Raw genomic sequence first — 21300 nt, forward strand, 5'->3', positions numbered from 1 at the left:
GTGAGTGGGACACGTGTGGCGCTCGACAAGGGTGGGACACGTGTGAAACGTGGATTTCGGGGTGCATGGAACACGTGTGGGACTCTGCCCCTCTGTAGATGAAGCATTTGAGTTAATCCCTCACAGAGGAAACTGAAGTACAAAGCGCGCACATCACAGTCACATTAACCCCTTCTGCTCTGCAGAGATGTCATTCTATAAAACTACAGTTCTTGGAAAGCAGCACGTCTGTATACCAGTATACACCTATATATAGCCATATGTTCCCTGCACTCACACCCTTATCTGAATGAGGGATTTACACGTTAAAGAAAATATAGGTATTTTTTTAAAAATCATTTGAAAAGCTTCCTAAAAACTCAGCTCTGTAAGGAAACCTGACGCCCCCTGAAACCCACACCCCTCTCCCGTCTCCCCCGCAGGGCCCTCAAATCTATTTCACGTGTTTCCGTTCCTTTCTTTCGATGTTGCTCCTGCCTTGTACTGCGCTGCAGATTATGTTGGAGCTTTATCAATAAATCATCATAATAAAACATGTGCATCTTTATAACAGTGGTTTGTACTTCTGTATCTGGGCGCAGCGATGATTTTATTGCCTCTGCGGCCGTGAAAGGGTTAATTCGGAATCATTGCTTCGCTGCAGGACACGGGACAAACATTTCTTTGAAGGCTCTGTAAATAAAAAATAGCTCGTCTCTGACATGTCTGCAACCCTGCCTTTCCCCATTATCTCTTTGCATACAATGCTTCAACTGCAGCAAGGGATTGTGGGCAATGGCATGCAAATGAGCGCACCGTGTCGCCTTTTGCTTCTTTAAGCATGGTGTTGCCAGTCATAAGGATTAGAAAGACAACAGCACCATCTTGTGGCCAACAGGAGACCTGCAGATACAAAGTGAAAACTGTGTTGCACATCAGCAGCACAGCTACACAGTGTTCAAACCACGCAGCGGATGAGAACTGATAACTGTACAGGTTACATACACCAAAAAATAAGTGTGTGTGCGGGCCGAGCAAGCGCATTTTAAGTGAAACTTCTGTGTCTTTTGTCACCGTTTTGGTCACAGAAATTGTATTTCTGATGGTGATGTTTTTAATTAAAAATAAAAACACAACTTCAGTGCCAGAACGCAAAGGAGTTTCACTTTGAATGTGTGTTTTATAGTCAGTCAGTCTTCTCCATGTCCTGCTGCTAGGGTGCCGGTGCCTTCTGCGCCCAGCCGGAGCCAGCCTCCCTTCTCCCCCCCGGCGGAGGTGCGGGGACACGGCCCACGGATCCAGACCCGCCGCGTTCCTCTTCACTGGACAGGTAGGACGAGCTGTCCCTGTCTGAGTCCCCCGGCCCGAAGCCCCCATATCTCTCCCCCTGGTGGAGCTGCGGACACGGCGGCCAGATTGTGTGTCCTCTTTTCTCTCCCCAATGGATCCAGCCCTGCCTTCCCCCTCACTGGTGCAAGCTGGCATCACTGCTATGGGGACACGGAGGTGTGTGTGTGTGTGTGTCATCCCTGTTATACCGAGAGAATGAGAATGCAAATTAACACGAGAAATCCGCACCGCCTTCCTCCTCTCCGGTGAACGTTGCTGTTGGAAGCCGACGTCGCTGATGGCCTCTTCTGCCAGCAGTGACGTCACTTCCGTCACCCTGCAGTTCATTTGCTGCCAGGGAATGTTTCTCATGCGCTACTGGAGGTGCGCAAAGAAGTTTCACTTAAAATAAAGCTGGAAGTAGGAGTTTGGGGGTGCTACAGCCCCCACTGGGTTTGTACATTATTGAAAATGTGTGCATCTGATTTTGTATGTACTGTACAGCACCTCCACCCCAAAAAACTGTTCCTACACTCCTGCCTGGCAACAATGAGAACAGTCTCATCACTGTGGGAATGACAAATAGAAAACCAAAAGCCCCGTAAAACCACCTCTTCACAAACCCTGCACACCAGCTGGTTAAGGGACAGATTGGAAGAGCCTGTGACCCTGAATAAATATTCCGCACTATACAAGGAGTATTGCTGTATACTTTCAGTTCCGCAGAAGCTCTTTCTTCAAGAGGAATAAAAAAAAAAAAAAAAAAAAGATGAGGCCTTTGCTGCAAGATAAGCAGAAAGGAGTGTTTGTGGTTGGCATGATTATATATATATATATATATATATATATATATATATATATATATTAGCTGAGAGACCCGGCGTTGCCCGGGATGTAATTTTGGGGGGGCGTACGACAGGGTTAGGCCTCCCCCCCCCCTTGACAGCTAGGTGGGTGACTGAGTTGACTGAGTGTGTGGGTGACTGTGTGGGTGGGTGGGTGACACTTGACTGAGTGGGTGGGTGGGTTGGTGACTGAGTGGGTGACTTTGGGTCGGTGACTGGGTGGGTGACTTTGGGTCGGTTTGACTTTGGGTCGGTGGGTGGGTGACTTTGGGTCGGTGGGTGGGTGGGTGACTTTGGGTCGGTGGGTGGGTGGGTGACTTTGGGTCGGTGGGTGGGTGGGTGACTTTGGGTTGGTGGGTGGGTGACTTTGGGTCGGTGGGTGGGTGGGTGACTTTGGGTCGGTGGGTGGGTGAGTGACTTTGGGTCGGTGGGTTGGTGACTTTGGGTCGGTGGGTGACTTTGGGTCGGTGGTTGGGTGGGTGAGTTGGGTCGGGTTGTGGATGACTTTGGGTCGGTGGGTGGGTGGGTGACTCTGGGTCGGTGGGTGGGTCGGTGACTGGGTGGGTCAGTGAGTGGGTAGGTGGGGTCAGTGACTGGGTGGGTGAGTGGGAGACTGACTGGGTGGGTGAGTGGGAGACTGACTGGGTGGGTGAGTGGGAGACTGACTGGGTGGGTGAGTGGGAGACTGACTGGGTGGGTGAGTGGGAGACTGACTGGGTGGGTGAGTGGGAGACTGACTGGGTGGGTGAGTGGGAGACTGACTGGGTGGGTGAGTGGGAGACTGACTGGGTGGGTGAGTGGGAGACTGACTGGGTGGGTGAGTGGGAGACTGACTGGGTGGGTGAGTGGGAGACTGACTGGGTGGGTGAGTGGGAGACTGACTGGGTGGGTGAGTGGGAGACTGACTGGGTGGGAGACTGACTGGGTGGGAGACTGACTGGGTGGGAGACTGACTGGGTGGGAGACTGACTGGGTGGGAGACTGACTGGGTGGGAGACTGACTGGGTGGGAGACTGACTGGGTGGGTGGGTGGGAGACTGACTGGGTGGGAGACTGACTGGGTGGGTGAGTGGGAGACTGACTGGGTGGGTGAGTGGGAGACTGACTGGGTGGGTGAGTGGGAGACTGACTGGGTGGGTGAGTGGGAGACTGACTGGGTGGGTGAGTGGGAGACTGACTGGGTGGGTGAGTGGGAGACTGACTGGGTGGGTGAGTGGGAGACTGACTGGGTGGGTGAGTGGGAGACTGACTGGGTGGGTGAGTGGGAGACTGACTGGGTGGGTGAGTGGGAGACTGACTGGGTGGGTGAGTGGGAGACTGACTGGGTGGGTGAGTGGGAGACTGACTGGGTGGGTGAGTGGGAGACTGACTGGGTGGGTAAGTGGGAGACTGACTGGGTGGGTGAGTGGGAGACTGACTGGGTGGGTGAGTGGGAGACTGACTGGGTGGGTGAGTGGGAGACTGACTGGGTGGGTGAGTGGGAGACTGACTGGGTGGGTGGGTGACTGACTGACTGGGTGAGTGGGTGACTGACTGACTGACTGGGTGAGTGGGTGACTGACTGACTGGGTGAGTGGGTGACTGACTGACTGGGTGAGTGGGTGACTGACTGACTGGGTGAGTGGGTGACTGACTGGGTGGGTGAGTGGGTGACTGACTGGGTGGGTGAATGGGTGACTGACTGAATGGGTGACTGGGTGACTGACTGAATGGGTGACTGAATGGGTGGGTGACTGAGTGACTGGGTGGGTGACAGTGACTGGGTGGGTGACTGAGTGGGTGGGTGACTGAGTTGACTGGGTGGGTGGGTTGACTGAGTGGGTGGGTGACTGGGTGAAAGTGACTGGGTGGGTGGGTGACTGGGTGGGTGGGTGACTGACTGACTGACTGGGTGGGTGAATCGGTGGGTTTGGGTGACTTGGTGGGTGGGGTTGACCCGGTGGGTGGGTGGGTGGGTGGGTGGTTGACTCGGTGGGTGGTTTTTGACTCGGTGGGTGGGTGACTCAGTGGGTGGGTGACTGGGTGGGTGACTGGGTGGGTGGGTGACTTGACTAAGTGAGTTTTTGGGTGACTAAGTGAGTGGGTGGGTGGGTGACTAAGTGAGTGGGTGGGTGGGTTACTGAGTGGGTGGGTGACTGAGTGGGTGGGTGACAGAGAGTGGGTGGGTGACTGGGTGAAAGTGACTGGGTGGGTGACTGAGTGGGTGGGTGGGTGGGTGACTGAGTGGGTGGGTGGGTGACTGAGTGGGTGGGTGACTGGGTGGGTGGGTGACTGGGTGAAAGTGACTGGGTGGGTGTGTGGGTGACTGGGTGGGTGACTGGGTGACAGTGCGTGGGTGGGAGACGGTGGGTGACTTACCTTGACCCCGTGGCATCTGGCTGGGGCAGGAGGTGAGTTCGGGAAGCTGTGGGGGGGGCAAGAGTGGCAGGAGACCCGCGCCGCGCTTCCCCTCCGTCCGGGAGCCGGCGCACGTGATGGGGAGTCTCACGCCGCGCTTCCCCTCCGTCCGGGAGCCGACGCACGTGAGGGGGAGTCCCGCGCCGCGCTTCCCCTCTCCGGTAGCGGCGCACGTGAGGGGGAGTCCCGCGCCGCGCTTCCCCTCTCCGGTAGCGGCGCACGTGAGGGAGAGTCCCGCGCCGCGCTTCCCCTCTCCGGTAGCGGCGCACGTGAGGGGGAGAGCAGGAGGCCCGGCCCGCGCTTCCCCTCTCCGGTAGCGGCGCACGTGAGGGGGAGAGCAGGAGGCCCGGCCCGCGCTTCCCCTCTCCGGTAGCGGCGCACGTGAGGGGGAGATTTGGGTGAGGTGAGAGAGTGAGGGGCACCGGGAGAGGAGGAGGGGGGGGGGTGTGTGGAAGGTGAGCTGCGGTCCAACTGACGGGGGAGAGTGAGGGTGTGTGTGTGTGTGTGTGTGTGTGAGGGGGGTGTGTGTGTGTGTGTGAGGGGTGTGTGTGTGTGTGTGTTTTTTTTTTTTTTTGCCCGTCACTCTGCCTCAGGCCAATGAGAGGTGCGGGGGCGGGCAGGCCAAGGGACCAATGAGATTGCCGCTAGGGACGCAGACATACAGTGCTTTCAGAAATATATAGTAGATATCTTTACCTGCACGTACAGATGCTGTATGTATGCATGTACGCATATGAAGGGTGGACAGGTTCGAAATTAGAACTTTACGACCTACAAAGTTTGTCTGAGTCGAACATTTGGAACAAACTTTTAAACCCCAGGCAGGCTCATCTTCTGGAAGAAAAATCTCTCAATGCAAAAAGGTTAACGTCTCGTCTCGTCTCTCCAAGGCAACGTCTTGAGAAAGGCTCGTTGGAGAGCGGAATTGTTGACCTTTTTACATTAAACTGTTGCTATTTGTGCGTTACACAACACCTGGAGTGCCTGTTATCACTTGCTTGTATTCCTAATCCTTTCGCAGTTAATGCACCCGGGCAGTATACCAGTCTTAATGGAGTGAGTGGGTGTGGGTGATAGATATAGATCTCATTATTTACATTTTTTGTTATAAACAGGGGGAACTTTTGAGCTGTGAATGGGGCGTTTTGGCCCTGTGACTGGCTGCCATTAGATCTAATGGTGACAGTGACCCTTTTTCTCCACTCAACTAAATAAAATCACTTGATTCAGAGAACACTCTCCGGGGGGGGTCTACAATTATAGTGATCTTAGATGGCCTTCTTCCCCAGAGTAGCTTTGTGCCCCTTTTGTGGTTTAAATATTAGCCACTGCCTCTGATTCGAGGGAACTTTGCTCACCACCTTTTGCTGAAGAATTGTTGTGATATAGCAATTGAGGGTCTGCAGCTCTGAAGGAAGGAATCTGGTCTGAGCAAACTAAGGAATATTCTTGATGAATAACCTGTCTGGATCTCTCTTTCCTTGTAATCCTGCGAGACTGTTACAGTTTCCAAGGAGATGGGGGGGGGGGGGGAAGAGGATCTGTTGACCTTCAGAACTGTGTTACCTTGGATGCTGGACAACCTTTCGCAGATTTAATTCTTCCGCTGCCTGAAAGTCCGGCTGGATGAAGGCAGTTGTCTGATGGAGAAACAAGAACCCTTAAAAGATCTTTTCTGAAAGAATGGCTTATGACTTGTGGATGGTACGGGGAATCTTGGACATCGTGCTTGCGGTAAAAAATCCCCATTGTCTCCTGCGATTGACTAGTTCTGGTTCAAAGAGTCTTGCTCAAAAAGGGAAGTGATACCAATTTATATTTAGAAGAGGTGTCTGCTGCCCAAGGTTTTAACCACAACTCTATATTTTGCAACAGAAAAGGCAGAGGCTCTCACTGATCGTTTGGTTTTAACTAGAGACCAGTCACATTAAAAAAATCCAGAGAATCTGAGATGAACTATTCTTTAGGGATCGTCAGTCTCAAAATTCTCAGACGCGCTATTAGAGAGGGTTGGGGTTCCTTACAATGCATCTGATCTCAGACATGCTATTAGAGAGGGTTGGGGTTCCTTACAATGCATCTGATCTCAGTCATGCTATTAGAGAGGGCTGGGGTTCCTTACAATGCACCTGATCTCAGACGCGCTATTAGAGAGGGTCGGGGTTCCTTACAATGCATCTGATCTCAGACGCGCTATTAGAGAGGGTTAGTGTTCCTTACAATGCATCTGATCTCAGACGCGCTATTAGAGAGGGTTGGGGTTCCTTACAATGCATCTGATCTCAGACGCGCTATTAGAGAGGGTTGGGGTTCTTTACAATGTATCTGATCTCAAACACGCTATTAGAGAGGGTTGGGGTTCCTTACAATGCATCTGATCTCAGACGCGCTATTTACAGAGTGGGTTGGGGTTCCGCAGAATTTCACAATATAATTATCGGGTTCCTTAACCACTGCTCTACATCATTAGAACATCCCTAGCACTTATGGGATCAGGGTGCAGGGATCAGGGATCAGGGTGCAGGGATCAGGGTGCAGGGATCAGGGTGCAGGGATCAGGGTGCAGGGATCAGGGTGCAGGGATCAGGGTGCAGGGATCAGGGTGCAGGGATCAGGGTGCAGGGATCAGGGTGCAGGGATCAGGGTGCAGGGATCAGGGTGCAGGGATCAGGGTGCAGGGATCAGGGTGAAGGGATCAGGGTGAAGGGATCAGGGTGAAGGGATCAGGGTGAAGGGATCAGGGTGCAGGGATCAGGGTGCAGGGATCAGAAGAGAGGCAGTTCCAGGTTTCACATCATTTTATTGACAAAGAAATAATAATTGGGTGTTGAATACAAAGGAAGAACTCTGAAACCCGGAAGCGTAGTTACCCGGGGAAATATTGCTAGCGCCTCCGTCACGCGCTCTCCTGTTTCAGTTCTGTCGAGGCGCCGAATAAAAGGATTTATTGCAACACAGCTCATTATTTCACGTGCGTCTTCCAGCCAGAAATAGAAAACAGACCTATGAAACTCATGTTACATTAAAACATAGAAACACACCGGAAGTAGGAACACCGCAACAGTTACACGTACACAGAAAGAAAACTATCTGGCATTGGGAGTAAGAAGGGTCCCAAATACTCTGTGGTATCAGGGCACGTTCAAACCTAGAGCGCAGGGCTATTCCAAGTTACAAACACTCGTAGAAATGCATCAGCTGAAAATATGTTTCTTTACAAATGCGCTGTACACGGCGGGACGCCAGCTTCTCTCTCGCGCGGGACGCCGGCTTCTCTCTCGCGCGGCTGCGGGACGCCACCGCTTCTTTCCATTATAACAATGTGACCTAAATCAGTGGAACCCGGTCGTTTACGGAGCAATCCCTGCAATATCCTATATGTGCTTTAGGGGGGGGTTCTTTTTTTTGTTGTTTTTCTTTTTAAATAAATCAGTTCTGTAGTATTAGATACTTATTACTTTGTATTATTTTAAAATTCAAATCTTAATGCCATTTTTAATGAGCTTTAATACACTGAGCTTCGCCTGATGTCTATAGCAGGGTTTATCCCACCTCCCCAGCAGTGCAAGATCTTTGTAACACTTTCCTGTTTGTGATCATTTGTTAGCAATATTCCCAGCAGTGTGAGCTGCAAACTGTAACAGATAATGTTACCTTAGTAATAAAAGAATACATTGTAGCTGCTGAGTTACACTGACTGAAGAATTGATTGAAACAGAAAGGCGGCCATTTAGTGATCCCTGGGAAGCAGGATCTTTGCTGATCGATCACGGGAAAACTAATCGATCGGCAGCTTAGGTAATTAGTTTTCAATAAAGGTAAGCAAAGGCTGCATATATTAAAACAAGAGAAAGAAAAATAGATTTTATTTTTTTAAGCTGCTTGGAAGGTCTTTAAAGAGCAATAGGGAGAGTTCAGACCCCAAAATGCCAGTTTAACCCCTTCAGTGCCATGGGGGTACTTTAAATACATTGCTTTGCGTGTCACAGATACATACTGCTTTGAGACACTCTGGTGCTGAAGGGGTCAAGTATAATAATCCAGGGCAGGCACTGAGCAATCACAACACCCCACCCAGAAAATCTCCAACCCTATCATTTTGCACTACATAGAACTTCCAGCAACGGAGCACTCTGATTGGCTCAGGCTGGCCCAAGAATCCCTCTCTGAGCCTTAGAATATTCCTATAACCCGGGGAGGGGTACGGGGAGGGGCGGGAAGGGGTACGGGGCGGGGGAAGGGGTACGGGGCGGGGGAAGGGGTACAGGGCGGGGGAAGGGGTACAGGGCGGGGGGCGGGGGGGCGGCTCACGTGTTAATGCCAAACACGTACATTTCTCCTTTCCATCATACAGCGGGTTGAGGCCCCTTGTGTAATAAGAACAGTAGATACTGCTTACCCATATAACCCCTTCCCTGCCAGAAGGGAAAGGGGCAGTGAAAGGGTTCATTTAGAAAGCCACACAGAGCAGAGCATTTCTCTGAGGCTCCGGCAGTGGCAGGGACCTGCGATGCCCAGTGGCTTATAAAAAACAAGAATACATGTCTATTGTGTTTTCATTTAAAAGCGGAATCCGTTTGGGACGCAGGAGAGAGGATCAGTTGGAATCCTCTCCCAGGAGTTCGGTCACGAACGAAGCCACGTCGGTCTCTTTGGTACTGTGCAGGATGAAGAACGGGTGATCCTTAAAAATAAAAATAAAAACACAGACGTCAGCGGGTCAGTCCCACATAGGTCCGCGCTACACTAAAGGCAGTGAAAGGATTAACAGGTTAAGAGTAGGTGCTTCACATTTTACTATGGGGCGGCTCAGTGAGTAAAATACACTGACTGGCACTGAGTGTGAAGCAGGGGAACCTGGTTCAATTCCCGGTGTCAGCTCCTTGTGACCTTGGGCAAGTCACTTTATCTCCCTGTGCCTCAGGCACCAACAGCACAGATTGTAAGCTCCACGGGGCAGGGACCTGTGCCTGCAAAAATGCTATGTGCAGTGATATGTACACTGTCAGAGCTATACAAGACAACAGACATAATTATTATAATTAGATTGTAAGCTCTTTGGAGCAGGGACTCCTTTTCCTAAATGTAACTTTAATGTCTGAAGCACTTCTTCCCATTATGTGTTATTTGTTTTATTTGTTATTTTGTATTATTTATATGATTATCACGTATCATATGAAGTGTTATCTGCTGTGAAGCGCTATACAAATAAAGACACACACACACACACACACACACACACGTCAGCTTTGGGAAACACACATTTTGTTCACGTTCCTGCTGAATGTTTGCAAACCTAAAGATCGCAGTGGGTTTTGCTGCCCTTAGATCTGCCGATCTCTCCCTTATCGTTCCTTTTCCAAGCCAGCTTTCTGACATTAGGTAAAGACCCATTCATCTGGTGACCTTCAGAATGGAAGGGAGCAAACAAGTCTCTCTCGCCCCCCTCACAGATCAGAGCTCTTGGTAAAATTAAAAACATAGGACATATTTTTGGCATTAAAAAAAAAAGAAGAAAAAAAAATACTTAAACCCGTTTGACTTAATTACTTTTTAAGAAGGAATGAGCGACCGGAGACCTACAGAAAGCAGTTCTAATGGGCCTGATCCAATGAAGGAGCTTGTTTTGTCATTTAGCCACCTCTACTGAAGCTGGGACTGATTGAACCACCTGTCCTGAAGCTGGGATATCCTGAAAACCTGTCCTGTTGAGGGGGTCTTGAGGACTAGAAGTGAGCACCCGCGATTTACAAGACACTCCTCCTACAGCTCCCAGTGTGCACACATCTGCACTGCGGGACAGTGGCGGTACATACACGGCAGGTGGGACATGGTGTCCCACCTCGTTCTAACTATACACACACTCACCATTAATTCCAGGTAGCTCATCCTCTCTGCTGGGTTCTTCCGTAAACTGCAAATCAACAACAAGTGTGTTAACTCGCAGCCAGATAATCCCCTCCTCTCCTGTGCTCAGAACGCTCCGTGACGGATACAAAGTTCCCAGGTGCATCTCAGAAAAAAACAAAAAAAACACTTTAACTCCAGTCCTCAAGAACCCTCCCAAACAGGTCAGGTTTTCAATATAACCCTGCTTCAGCACAGGTGGTGCAGTATTTGACTGAGCCACCTGTGCTGAAGCAGGGATATCCTGGGAACCTGACCTGTGGGTGGCCCTTGAGGACAGGAGCTGGGTTTAACGCAAAGCAAGATAATAAAGGAAAGGAAAACATTCCCCTATTAAATCTTCTCAGCCTCACTGGCAGGAGCCGGCCCGTTCCCGGGCGGTATTTAGGGATCAATTACACAAATCAGTTGATGAAATCGTGATGGCTGACGACGCACAGGATTTATTTTCAAATCTGTTGTATTTATTATTTGCTTTAAGCGATCGGGGGTAAAAAAAAAAAAAAATTTAAAAAAATCCCCAAATTCCGATATAAACTAAGATTTGGTGCCTGGTTAGTAAAACGCCCATCTGTGTTCTAACCAAATTCTGATCACCGCGGCCTTGGAATCACCGGAGCAGTTTTTCCAGGCACGCGGTCCTTATGGATGCTGGGTTATGTGTTCTGTGCTGAACCAGAGTTTAAACGGCTTTTGCTTCCTTTGCCAGCAGCGTGTGTTATCACCGTCTGTGTAACCTGCGCAGCGGTCTCTCCGGCGGTCGGTGGCTACTCACCAGTGAGCGGTGAAATCCACGAACTCCGGTGAGAAGCGGTCAGAGGGCAGCTGCGGGGACGGCTCCTCCACCACCTGTTTGAGCTGCTGGAAGGGGGTCCCCCAGGACTCGTACGGGAAGCGGAGGATCGACATCTCGATCTGTGTGCGAGACGGGGAGCGTCACGGCCTGCGCTGCCGGCCACGCACGCGCTAACCGCTACATTGTCTTCAGCAGATACCGACTTACCTCCATCTCCGGCCACTAACTGCGGCATCGGCGTTACACGAACCAGAGGGGGAAATAGTGGCAATGTGTATGTAAGATGCGGAGAGTTCTCCCCCGCGCACAATCTGGGACCGCTAAAGACAGCAGCACTGCATGCGTGTGTTTGGGGGGTGTATGTATTTGGGGGAATCTCCACGAGTATTTTGGGCTGTGACTCATTGGGGAGGCGCGCGTACCCCTCCTTGAGAGTATATTGTCTGGTATCCATGCACTGCAGATCTACTCAATGTAACACCAGGTGTAAGCCACTGCGCCCCGAATCTAGCAGTAATCTCTTCTTACCATAGTGATCCCCAAACTCCACACGTCAGACTTGACATTGTAGCCTTTCTGGCTCAGCTCTGGGTTAATTCTCTCCGGCTGAAATGAGCAGGGAGAGGCAGCGTTATAATGTGCAGCGAGAACATCTTCTCTACAGACCACAAGCGGCTCTGCTTGTCCGAGTCATGAATCCACGGTCCACCACCCGACATCCCTCAGCGACACTTTGCACATCCGGCCTGTGCATCCGAGCAATGCAGACACCAGCTTGTCTTCTTGCATGTCCCCTCTCCCGCAGGACGCCCCCTCCTCTCTTTCCCGCCCCCACCCCAGTGAGACGCTCCCTCCCCTCTCTGCGTGTCGCCTTTAATGGAATTTCTCCTTTCTTATCATTCAAAAGTGTTATTGTTTTGAACAACACCAGGAGACCCCTCATTTAGCCCCACAGTCTGGAACCCCCCCCCCCCCAACAAGACTCACCGCCATGTACGGTTTGCAGCCGGCATCCATCGTTTTAGCCACAGAGTCCACTAAATAGCCACTAATGCCGAAATCACACATCTTGACATGTCCCTCCTTATTAATGAGAACATTGGACGGCTTCACATCTGCAGGACAGAGACAGGGACAGTGAGCACCGGACAGACACACAGACACAGCGAGCACCGGACAGACAGACAGAGACGGGGAACACCGGACAGACAGACACAGGGAGCACCGGACAGACAGACACAGGGAGCACCGGACAGACAGACACAGGGAGCACCGGACAGACAGACACAGGGAGCACCGGACAGACAGACACAGCGAGCACCGGACAGACAGACACAGCGAGCACCGGACAGACAGACACAGCGAGCACCGGACAGAAAGACACAGCGAGCACCGGACAGACAGACACAGCGAGCACCCGACAGACAGACACAGCGAGCACCGGACAGACAGACACGGGGAGCACCGACCGGACAGACACACAGACAAAGCGAGCACCGGACAGACAGACACAGCGAGCACCGGACAGACAGACACAGCAAGCACCGGACAGACAGACAGAGACGGGGAACACCGGACAGACAGACAGAGACGGGGAACACCGGACAGACAGATAGAGACGGGGAACACCGTACAGACAGACACAGGGAACACCGGACAGAGACAGACACAGGGAACACCGGACAGACAGACAGAGACAGGGAGCACCGAACAGACAGACACGGGGAACACCGGACAGACACGGTGAACACCGGACAGACAGACACAGCGAGCACCGGACAGACAGACAGAGACGGGGAACACCGGACAGACAGACAGAGACGGGGAACACCGGACAGACAGACAGAGACGGGGAACACCGGACAGACAGACACGGGGAACACCGGACAGACAGACACGGGGAGCACCGGACAGACAGACACAGGGAGCACCGGACAGACAGACACAGGGAGCACTGGACAGACAGACACAGGGAGCACCGGACAGACAGACACAGGGAGCACCGGACAGAGACAGACACAGGGAACACCGGACAGACAGACAGACACAGGGAGCACCGGACAGACAGACAGACACAGGGAGCACCGGACAGACAGACAGACACGGGTTGCACCGGACAGACAGACAGAGACGGGTTGCACCGGACGGACAGACAGACGGGGAACACCGGACAGACAGACACAGGGAGCACCGGACAGACAGACACAGGGAGCACCGGACAGACAGACACGGGGAGCACCGGACAGACAGACACGGGGAGCACAGGACAGACAGACACGGGGAGCACAGGACAGACAGACACGGGGAGCACCGGACAGACAGACACGGGGAGCACCGGACAGACAGACACGGGGAGCACCGGACAGACAGACACGGGGAGCACCGGACAGACAGACACGGGGAGCACCGGACAGACAGACACGGGGAGCACCGGACAGACAGACACGGGGAGCACCGGACAGACAGACACGGGGAGCACCGGACAGACAGACACGGGGAGCACCGGACAGACAGACACAGGGAGCACCGGACAGACAGACACAGGGAGCACCGGACAGACAGACACAGGGAGCACCGGACAGACAGACACAGGGAGCACCGGACAGACAGACACAGGGAGCACCGGACAGACAGACACAGCGAGCACCGGACAGAAAGACACAGCGAGCACCGGACAGACAGACACAGGGAGCACCGGACAGACAGACACAGCGAGCACCGGACAGAAAGACACAGCGAGCACCCGACAGACAGACACAGCGAGCACCGGACAGACAGACACGGGGAGCACCGACCGGACAGACACACAGACAAAGCGAGCACCGGACAGACAGACACAGCGAGCACCGGACAGACAGACACAGGGAGCACCAGACAGACACAGGGAGCACCAGACAGACACAGGGAGCACCAGACAGACACAGGGAGCACCAGACAGACACAGGGAGCACCGGACAAACAGACACAGGGAACACCGGACAAACAGACACAGGGAACACCGGACAGACAGACACGGGGAACACCGGACAGAGACAGACACAGGGAGCACCGGACAGAGACAGACACAGGGAGCACCGGACAGACAGACACAGGGAGCACCGGACAGACAGACAGACAGACACTGGGAACACCGGACAGACACAGGGAGCACCGGACAAACAGACACAGGGAACACCGGACAAACAGACACAGGGAACACCGGACAGACAGACACGGGGAACACCGGACAGAGACAGACACAGGGAGCACCGGACAGAGACAGACACAGGGAGCACCGGACAGACAGACACAGGGAGCACCGGACAGACAGACAGACAGACACGGGGAGCACCGGACAGACAGACACGGGGAACACCGGACAGACAGACACGGGGAGCACCGGACAGACAGACACGGGGAGCACCGGACAGACAGACACGGGGAGCACCGGACAGACAGACACGGGGAGCACCGGACAGACAGACACGGGGAGCACCGGACAGACAGACACGGGGAGCACCGGACAGACAGACACAGGGAGCACCGGACAGACAGACACAGGGAGCACCGGACAGACAGACACAGGGAGCACCGGACAGACAGACACAGGGAGCACCGGACAGACAGACACAGGGAGCACAAACATGTTTTCAGTATTAAAGCCCCAGCAGCTATAAAGCTCTGGGAATAAAGCAGCTGTGCTGTAGAATTTATTACATTTTCAATCAAATGTTACGTTTCATAATTAATAATATCTCTCTATTGCTATCTGAATAATATAATGTCCCGAGTTTTCCAAAGCACACCATTGTGTAAGCTGGGGGGGAGACTTCTGAGGTATATCTGTATTGGTCTACACTCTACAGTATAACCTCATCACATAGATAATTCTATCTGGGCCTTCTGTAATCAGCCACTGGAGGGCAGCACTTACCTCTGTGGATCACTGATAATTTACTGTGCAAATGCTCTAGCGCCTTCACAATCTGAAACAGACGAAGGTTAAAGTTCAGAACCTGCTGTGCGACCAATAATGCAGAAAAAGCTCACACCTCTCCATCATTTATATATGCAGACAGGCAGAGGCGCACAGGCACTTCCTGTGTGTGCATGACGCCTGCTGCTGAGGCCTGGCACACTGGCACACAGATAACACGTTACATTGTAACGCAGACACATCGTCTGATTATTCAGATCACCGCGTATTCGCAGCTGCACCTCTGTGAGAATATCAGGTTGGGCCACAAGCTACAGAGCTGTCCCTCTCACTTACAGAGACGGTCATCTTCCCCAGAATGTCCTCTGGGATCGTCCGGCCCCTCTCTGCCACATTCTTGTAGAATTTATCCAGCGAAGTGTCCATCAGCTCCATGCAGATCCACACATCCCCCTAATAATGGCGGGGAGGGGGAGAGGTTAGGGGACACACAGGTACAGTGTGGGCCGGAAGGAGGGGGGGAGGGAAGCGCAGAGAGGGGGGGGGGAGGGAAGCGCAGAGAGGGAGGGGGGAGGGAAGCGCAGACAGGGAGGGGGGAGGGAAGCACAGACAGGGAGGGGGGAGGGAAGCGCAGACAGGGAGGGGGGAGGGAAGCGCAGACAGGGAGGGGGGAGGGAAGCGCAGACAGGGAGGGGGGAGGGAAGCGCAGACAGGGAGGGGGGAGGGAAGCGCAGACAGGGAGGGGGGAGGGAAGCGCAGACAGGGAGGGGGGAGGGAAGCGCAGACAGGGAGGGGGGAGGGAAGCGCAGACAGGGAGGGGGGAGGGAAGCGCAGACAGGGAGGGGGGAGGGAAGCGCAGACAGGGAGGGGGGAGGGAAGCGCAGACAGGGAGGGGGAGGGAAGCGCAGACAGGGAGGGGGGAGGGAAGCGCAGACAGGGAGGGGGGAGGGAAGCGCAGACAGGGAGGGGGGAGGGGGGAGGGAAGCGCAGACAGGGAGGGGGGGAGGGAAGCGCAGAGAGGGAGGGGGGGAACACATTTTTCTGGTAAATTGACTTTCAGATGATGGGTGCCACTTCCAATTGTAGAAGTATTTCTCCTCCTAACACAGCCATCCACCTAAACTAACCTCTGCATTGGGGGGGGACGGGGGAGAGGAGGGGTTTAACAGGCCTGGAACTGGAGGTCCTCCAACGCTGAACCGCACTATTTTCAGGGACCCCCTGGTCCCTGCGATACTTACTAGTGAAGTTACTGGTCTTACTTCCTGTTTTTTAAAGGGGATTTAAATGGCCGTCCGATAGAAAGCCCCCGCTCACGCTGCGTCTTCCCATTGGTCTAAGATTTAGCAGCTATTCTGTTTCCCCGGAGGGAGATTTAAACGGTGTGTCCCGGAGCTGGGAATGTGGGGTTTGGCTCAGGGGGGCACCCCATACTGTCTCCCATTTATAAGTCCGCCTCTTCCGTCCCTGCAGGGAATCCGATGCTCTCCCCACCCCTCCATGCTGGGGGTGGCAGGGCGGTCACCTCTCTGAAGAGAGCTCCGTAGAAAGTGACCGTGTAGAAACAATCCACAGTCCTCATGGAGATATCCAGATCCATCAGCAGCCGCTTCTGCTCCTGCGTGTTCACCGTCGCACGGATTCTCTGCGGGGGGAGGGAAGAGAGACAGGGGGAACAGATGAGGAGCGGAGGGGGAGAGAGAGCGGAGATGAGGAGCGGAGGGGGAGAGAGAGCGGAGATGAGGAGCGGAGGGGGAGAGAGAGCGGAGATGAGGAGCGGAGGGGGAGAGAGAGCGGAGATGAGGAGCGGAGGGGGAGAGAGAGCGGAGATGAGGAGCGGAGGGGGAGAGAGAGCGGAGATGAGGAGCGGAGGGGGAGAGAGAGCGGAGATGAGGAGCGGAGGAGGAGAGAGAGCGGAGATGAGGAGCGGAGGGGGAGAGAGCGGAGATGAGGCGCGGAGGGGGAGAGAGAGCGGAGATGAGGAGCGGAGGGGGAGAGAGAGCGGAGATGAGGAGCGGAGGGGGAGAGAGCGGAGATGAGGAGCGGAGGGGGAGAGAGCGGAGATGAGGAGCGGAGGGGGAGAGAGAGCGGAGATGAGGAGCGGAGGGGGAGAGAGAGCGGAGATGAGGAGCGGAGGGGGAGAGAGTGCGGAGATGAGGAGCGGAGGGGGAGAGAGAGCGGAGATGAGGAGCGGAGGGGGAGAGAGAGCGGAGATGAGGAGCGGAGGGGGAGAGAGAGCGGAGATGAGGAGCGGAGGGGGAGAGAGAGCGGAGATGGGGAGCGGAGGGGGAGAGAGAGCGGAGATGAGGAGCGGAGGGGGAGAGAGAGCGGAGATGAGGAGCGGAGGGGGAGAGAGAGCGGAGATGAGGAGCGGAGGGGGAGAGAGCGGAGATGAGGTGCGGAGGGGGAGAGAGCGGAGATGAGGAGCGGAGGGGGAGAGAGCGGAGATGAGGAGCGGAGGGGGAGAGAGGAGATGAGGAGCGGAGGGGGAGAGAGGAGACGAGGAGCGGAGGGGGAGAGAGGAGACGAGGAGCGGAGGGGGAGAGAGGAGACGAGGAGCGGGGGGGGGGAGAGAGGAGACGAGGAGCGGAGGGGGAGAGAGGAGACGAGGAGCGGAGGGGGAGAGAGGAGACGAGGAGCGGGGGGGGGGAGAGAGGAGACGAGGAGCGGAGGGGAGAGAGGAGACGAGGAGCAGAAGGGGAGAGAGGAGACGAGGAGCGGAGGGGGAGAGAGGAGATGAGGAGCGGAGGGGGAGAGAGGAGATGAGGAGCGGAGGGGGAGAGAGCGGAGATGAGGAGCGGAGGGGGAGAGAGCGGAGATGAGGAGCGGAGGGGGAGAGAGCGGAGATGAGGAGCGGAGGGGGAGAGAGCGGAGATGAGGAGCGGGGGGGGAGAGAGCGGAGATGAGGAGCGGAGGGGGAGAGAGCGGAGATGAGGAGCGGAAGGGGAGAGAGGAGCGGAGGGGGAGAGAGCGGAGATGAGGAGCGGAGGGGGAGAGAGCGGAGATGAGGAGCGGAAGGGGAGAGAGGAGCGGAGGGGGAGAGAGCGGAGATGAGGAGCGGAAGGGGAGAGAGATGAGGAGCGGAGGGGGAGAGAGGAGATGAGGAGCGGAGGGGGAGAGAGGAGATGAGGAGCGGAGGGGGAGAGAGGAGATGAGGAGCGGAGGGGGAGAGAGGAGATGAGGAGCGAGGGGGGAGAGGAGATGAGGAGGATGATAGTGTGAGGGATGGGAGAAAAAGAGAGGGGGGCTCGATCATGTAACTGCCTCTAAGGGTCCCTCTCTCATCAGTTCCCTCCCACCTAAATCCCCAGGCACGTCACACGTAGTTACTAGTGCGCAAACCCAGAGGATGAGCGGTTAGTTCATGTCATTCGATGCCTCCTCTCTCTCTATAGAAAATATTTTCCTCTCTCTCTATAGAAAATATTTCTGTATCAGCACCAGTTGGGCCCACAAGTCCGAAGACCTTCCATTACTGAACCCACTCTGCAACCCCTCCCCCCGCGCCACTCCCAACACCGCCAGGAAGCGAGGGCAGACAGTCCCGGACTCACCTTCACCGCCATGATGGTTCCGCTCTGCGCGTGACGCACTTTCTCCACCACCCCGTACGCTCCGCGCCCCAGCTCCGAAAGGGTCACCAGGTCATCAGCGGCCACCTCAAAATTCTGGGGGGGAAAACACCCAAAACGGACCACAATTTTGCGCATTATTTCCCTGTTAGGACACACAATACTACGCAGCGCCACCCCGAGTAATAGGATGTACGCCGAAACACGGGGAACGAGAACAGAGGTACAGGGGCACAAATATTCTGCACGCGTTTCTTCGCTGCACAATGTACGACGGTTGCTCGGAGCAGAAGGTGTTACATGGCTGAGTGCATTCACTTGATTGCATATTTAACACGTACAGCAGGGAGGGGGGGGGCACTTGTAAGAGGTTACGGGACGCTGCTGCAGTAACCTTTTCACTGACCAGCAATCCACCGGCCCCAACTGGCAAGTGAAAGGGTTAAAGCAGCTTCCGTTTAAAACTCCTGCAGTGAACCAAGACTGAAAGGTCAGGTGTGAAAGGGTTAAAGAGGACAGCTGGAGGAGTCTGGTAAGTAACCCCTTGGTTGCTGTCGCAGTGTGCCCCTCATCCCGCCCCCCTTTGTGACCGTTTCCTCCGTAGGGTGAATTCCACACATTTTGCAGCAATTAAATCTCCACGATGTGAGCACCTTCCCTCTTCTCAGACAGGCCTACGGTCCCGCCTTTCCCCATTATCTCTTAGCATACAGGGCTTCCGCTGCAGTCAGGGATTCTGGGTAATGACATGCAAATGAGCACACACTCACCTTTGCTTCAAATCATTTTAAACAAGGACTCCTATAAGCGTCTGCCTGTCATATTACATGGCTTTAACAGCACAGCCTGGGTTACAGAAGTGCAGAGCCAGTAACCCTACTCACAGACCGTTGTTTCGACCGTTTGGGTCACATCAGTGCGAGGCGGGTTGCTGGCTCTGCAATGTGAAGCTGGTACGTGGGTATAACCAGACATTTAAAAAAAAAGTTATGGTAGGTAAAAAAAAAAAAAAAAAGTGTCACAATAACCTCCCCCCCCCCCCCTCCCGTACATGTACTGCGAGTGCTCATTTGCATGTCACTACCCAGAATCCTGGCTGCAGGTGGATGCATTGCATGCTAAGAGTGTGTTTGGCAGAAAAGAAATGCTGGGTTAGGACAGAGGGGATTTCCGGTGTGAGCAATGCGAGGACCCCATCTTCCTTTTTAGATGGCTTGTGTATTGTATCCATTAAAACCCACAGAAGATCTTATTCCCCAGCCTAAACGCTGCTCAGGACCAATAAACATCATCTAGGTTTCATTAGCCTGTCAATTGATACTAAGGTTCTATTACCCTGAAAAATAAGAAAATAACCTAAAACTTTGCAGAATTAATGTAAAATCCTCTTTAAAAATAGAAAAAGTAACTTTTTTCCAAAAACAGGGGGGGGGGGGAATAAACCGATGCAGTTTTCCTGGTTTTCGTTTCAATAAAATGTTTCTGCAGAGTTCCCGTAGGCGGGAGGGACACAGAACCAGCGTAACGCATGCACAGCGCACACAGCGAGCCGCGTACCTTCTCGCCGATCGTTATAAATGTGCGGGAGTCCAGGTTCCGGGGAGGTCTGATTTGGAAGAGGGGGAAAAAAAAACAAAAAATAAAGTGTTATTTTATCTTTAAGTATCGGGCGTCTGCTCGCTCTGCAGAGAAACAGCAGCGAGAGAGACAGGGACGGTATAAATACACATTGAAATACTTTATTTCATTATACTGTCACACTATAGGGAACCTCGACCCAGTATAAGGAGGAGTTGGAGTCATGTGAGTGGACCTGCCCTGTCTAACAGTCACACACCGACGGAAAAGAGCACCACTAATTATATCCTCATCACAGAGGCTCCTCTTTGCCTGAAGAGCTTACACTCTCTTAGGCCTCGGCCATGTTCCCTGCTTGCTCCCGCTCAGCACTGAGCCCCTACAGCCGCAATTAGAGCGGCTTTAGTAGGGGCTCACCTGCGCTTCCGCAAGCGCGCGGAAGCGCAGGTCTTGGGGGAATTTAAAATTCCCCCGCTTGCCGGGGAGACAGGCCGGTCACGTGAGCGGTTCGCCCAATGAGGGCGAACCAGCTCCGTGACGTCACTGGCCAGCCCCCGGCCAGTGACGTGCCCGCCCCCGGCCCGCCCCCTGACGGCGCGTGTGGTAAGCAACCGCAAGGCCAGGGAAAGCACCCGCTTTCCCTGAGCCTCAGCGCGCCAGCAGGGAGCCTGGCCGAGGCCTTATTCTGCACCCCGACATCAAGGACACAAAGTGATCTCTCTCCATGGAGCGGCGTATGCCGTGACGCTTCTCTGTTACCTCAACTGCTGAGCTAACGGTCAGCCGGTCAGCGCAAGGTCAGAGATCTCTGCAGGACGGGTCAGAAAGCGGCACTTACGTTGGGTTCGCTGTGGGTGCGATGACGGGCATCTTCAGCTCATGCTTTTTCTTTTTCCCTGAAAGGGGAGAGGGTTTGGATATAAGACGGGAGCACACAGGACAGACTTTATACACACAAAGAATTCATCTGTGTGCCAGCTT

At 54.0% G+C, this 21300-nt stretch overlaps 1 protein-coding gene across 3 annotated transcripts in view; it reads right to left on the bottom strand.

The window, feature by feature from the left end:
• Positions 1-7330: 7330 nt before the first annotated feature.
• MAP2K3 (mitogen-activated protein kinase kinase 3) overlaps positions 7331-21300 on the bottom strand; it is a 40716-nt gene continuing 26746 nt past the window's right edge. For all 3 annotated transcript variants that reach the window (XM_075565833.1, XM_075565832.1, XM_075565830.1), the window contains 11 exons: positions 21158-21215; positions 20299-20347; positions 18724-18837; positions 16695-16814; positions 15506-15622; positions 15167-15218; positions 12241-12368; positions 11782-11859; positions 11233-11372; positions 10419-10464; positions 7331-9234 (listed from right to left, as the gene is read on the bottom strand). In XM_075565833.1, the coding sequence (XP_075421948.1) occupies positions 9148-9234; positions 10419-10464; positions 11233-11372; positions 11782-11859; positions 12241-12368; positions 15167-15218; positions 15506-15622; positions 16695-16814; positions 18724-18837; positions 20299-20347; positions 21158-21215 (989 nt within the window). In that variant the 3' untranslated portion in view covers positions 7331-9147. The remainder of the gene's footprint in view (positions 9235-10418; positions 10465-11232; positions 11373-11781; positions 11860-12240; positions 12369-15166; positions 15219-15505; positions 15623-16694; positions 16815-18723; positions 18838-20298; positions 20348-21157; positions 21216-21300) is intronic.

The sequence above is a fragment of the Ascaphus truei genome, chromosome 11 (genome assembly GCF_040206685.1).
Source record: "Ascaphus truei isolate aAscTru1 chromosome 11, aAscTru1.hap1, whole genome shotgun sequence".
In the NCBI taxonomy this organism is placed as follows: domain Eukaryota; kingdom Metazoa; phylum Chordata; class Amphibia; order Anura; family Ascaphidae; genus Ascaphus; species Ascaphus truei.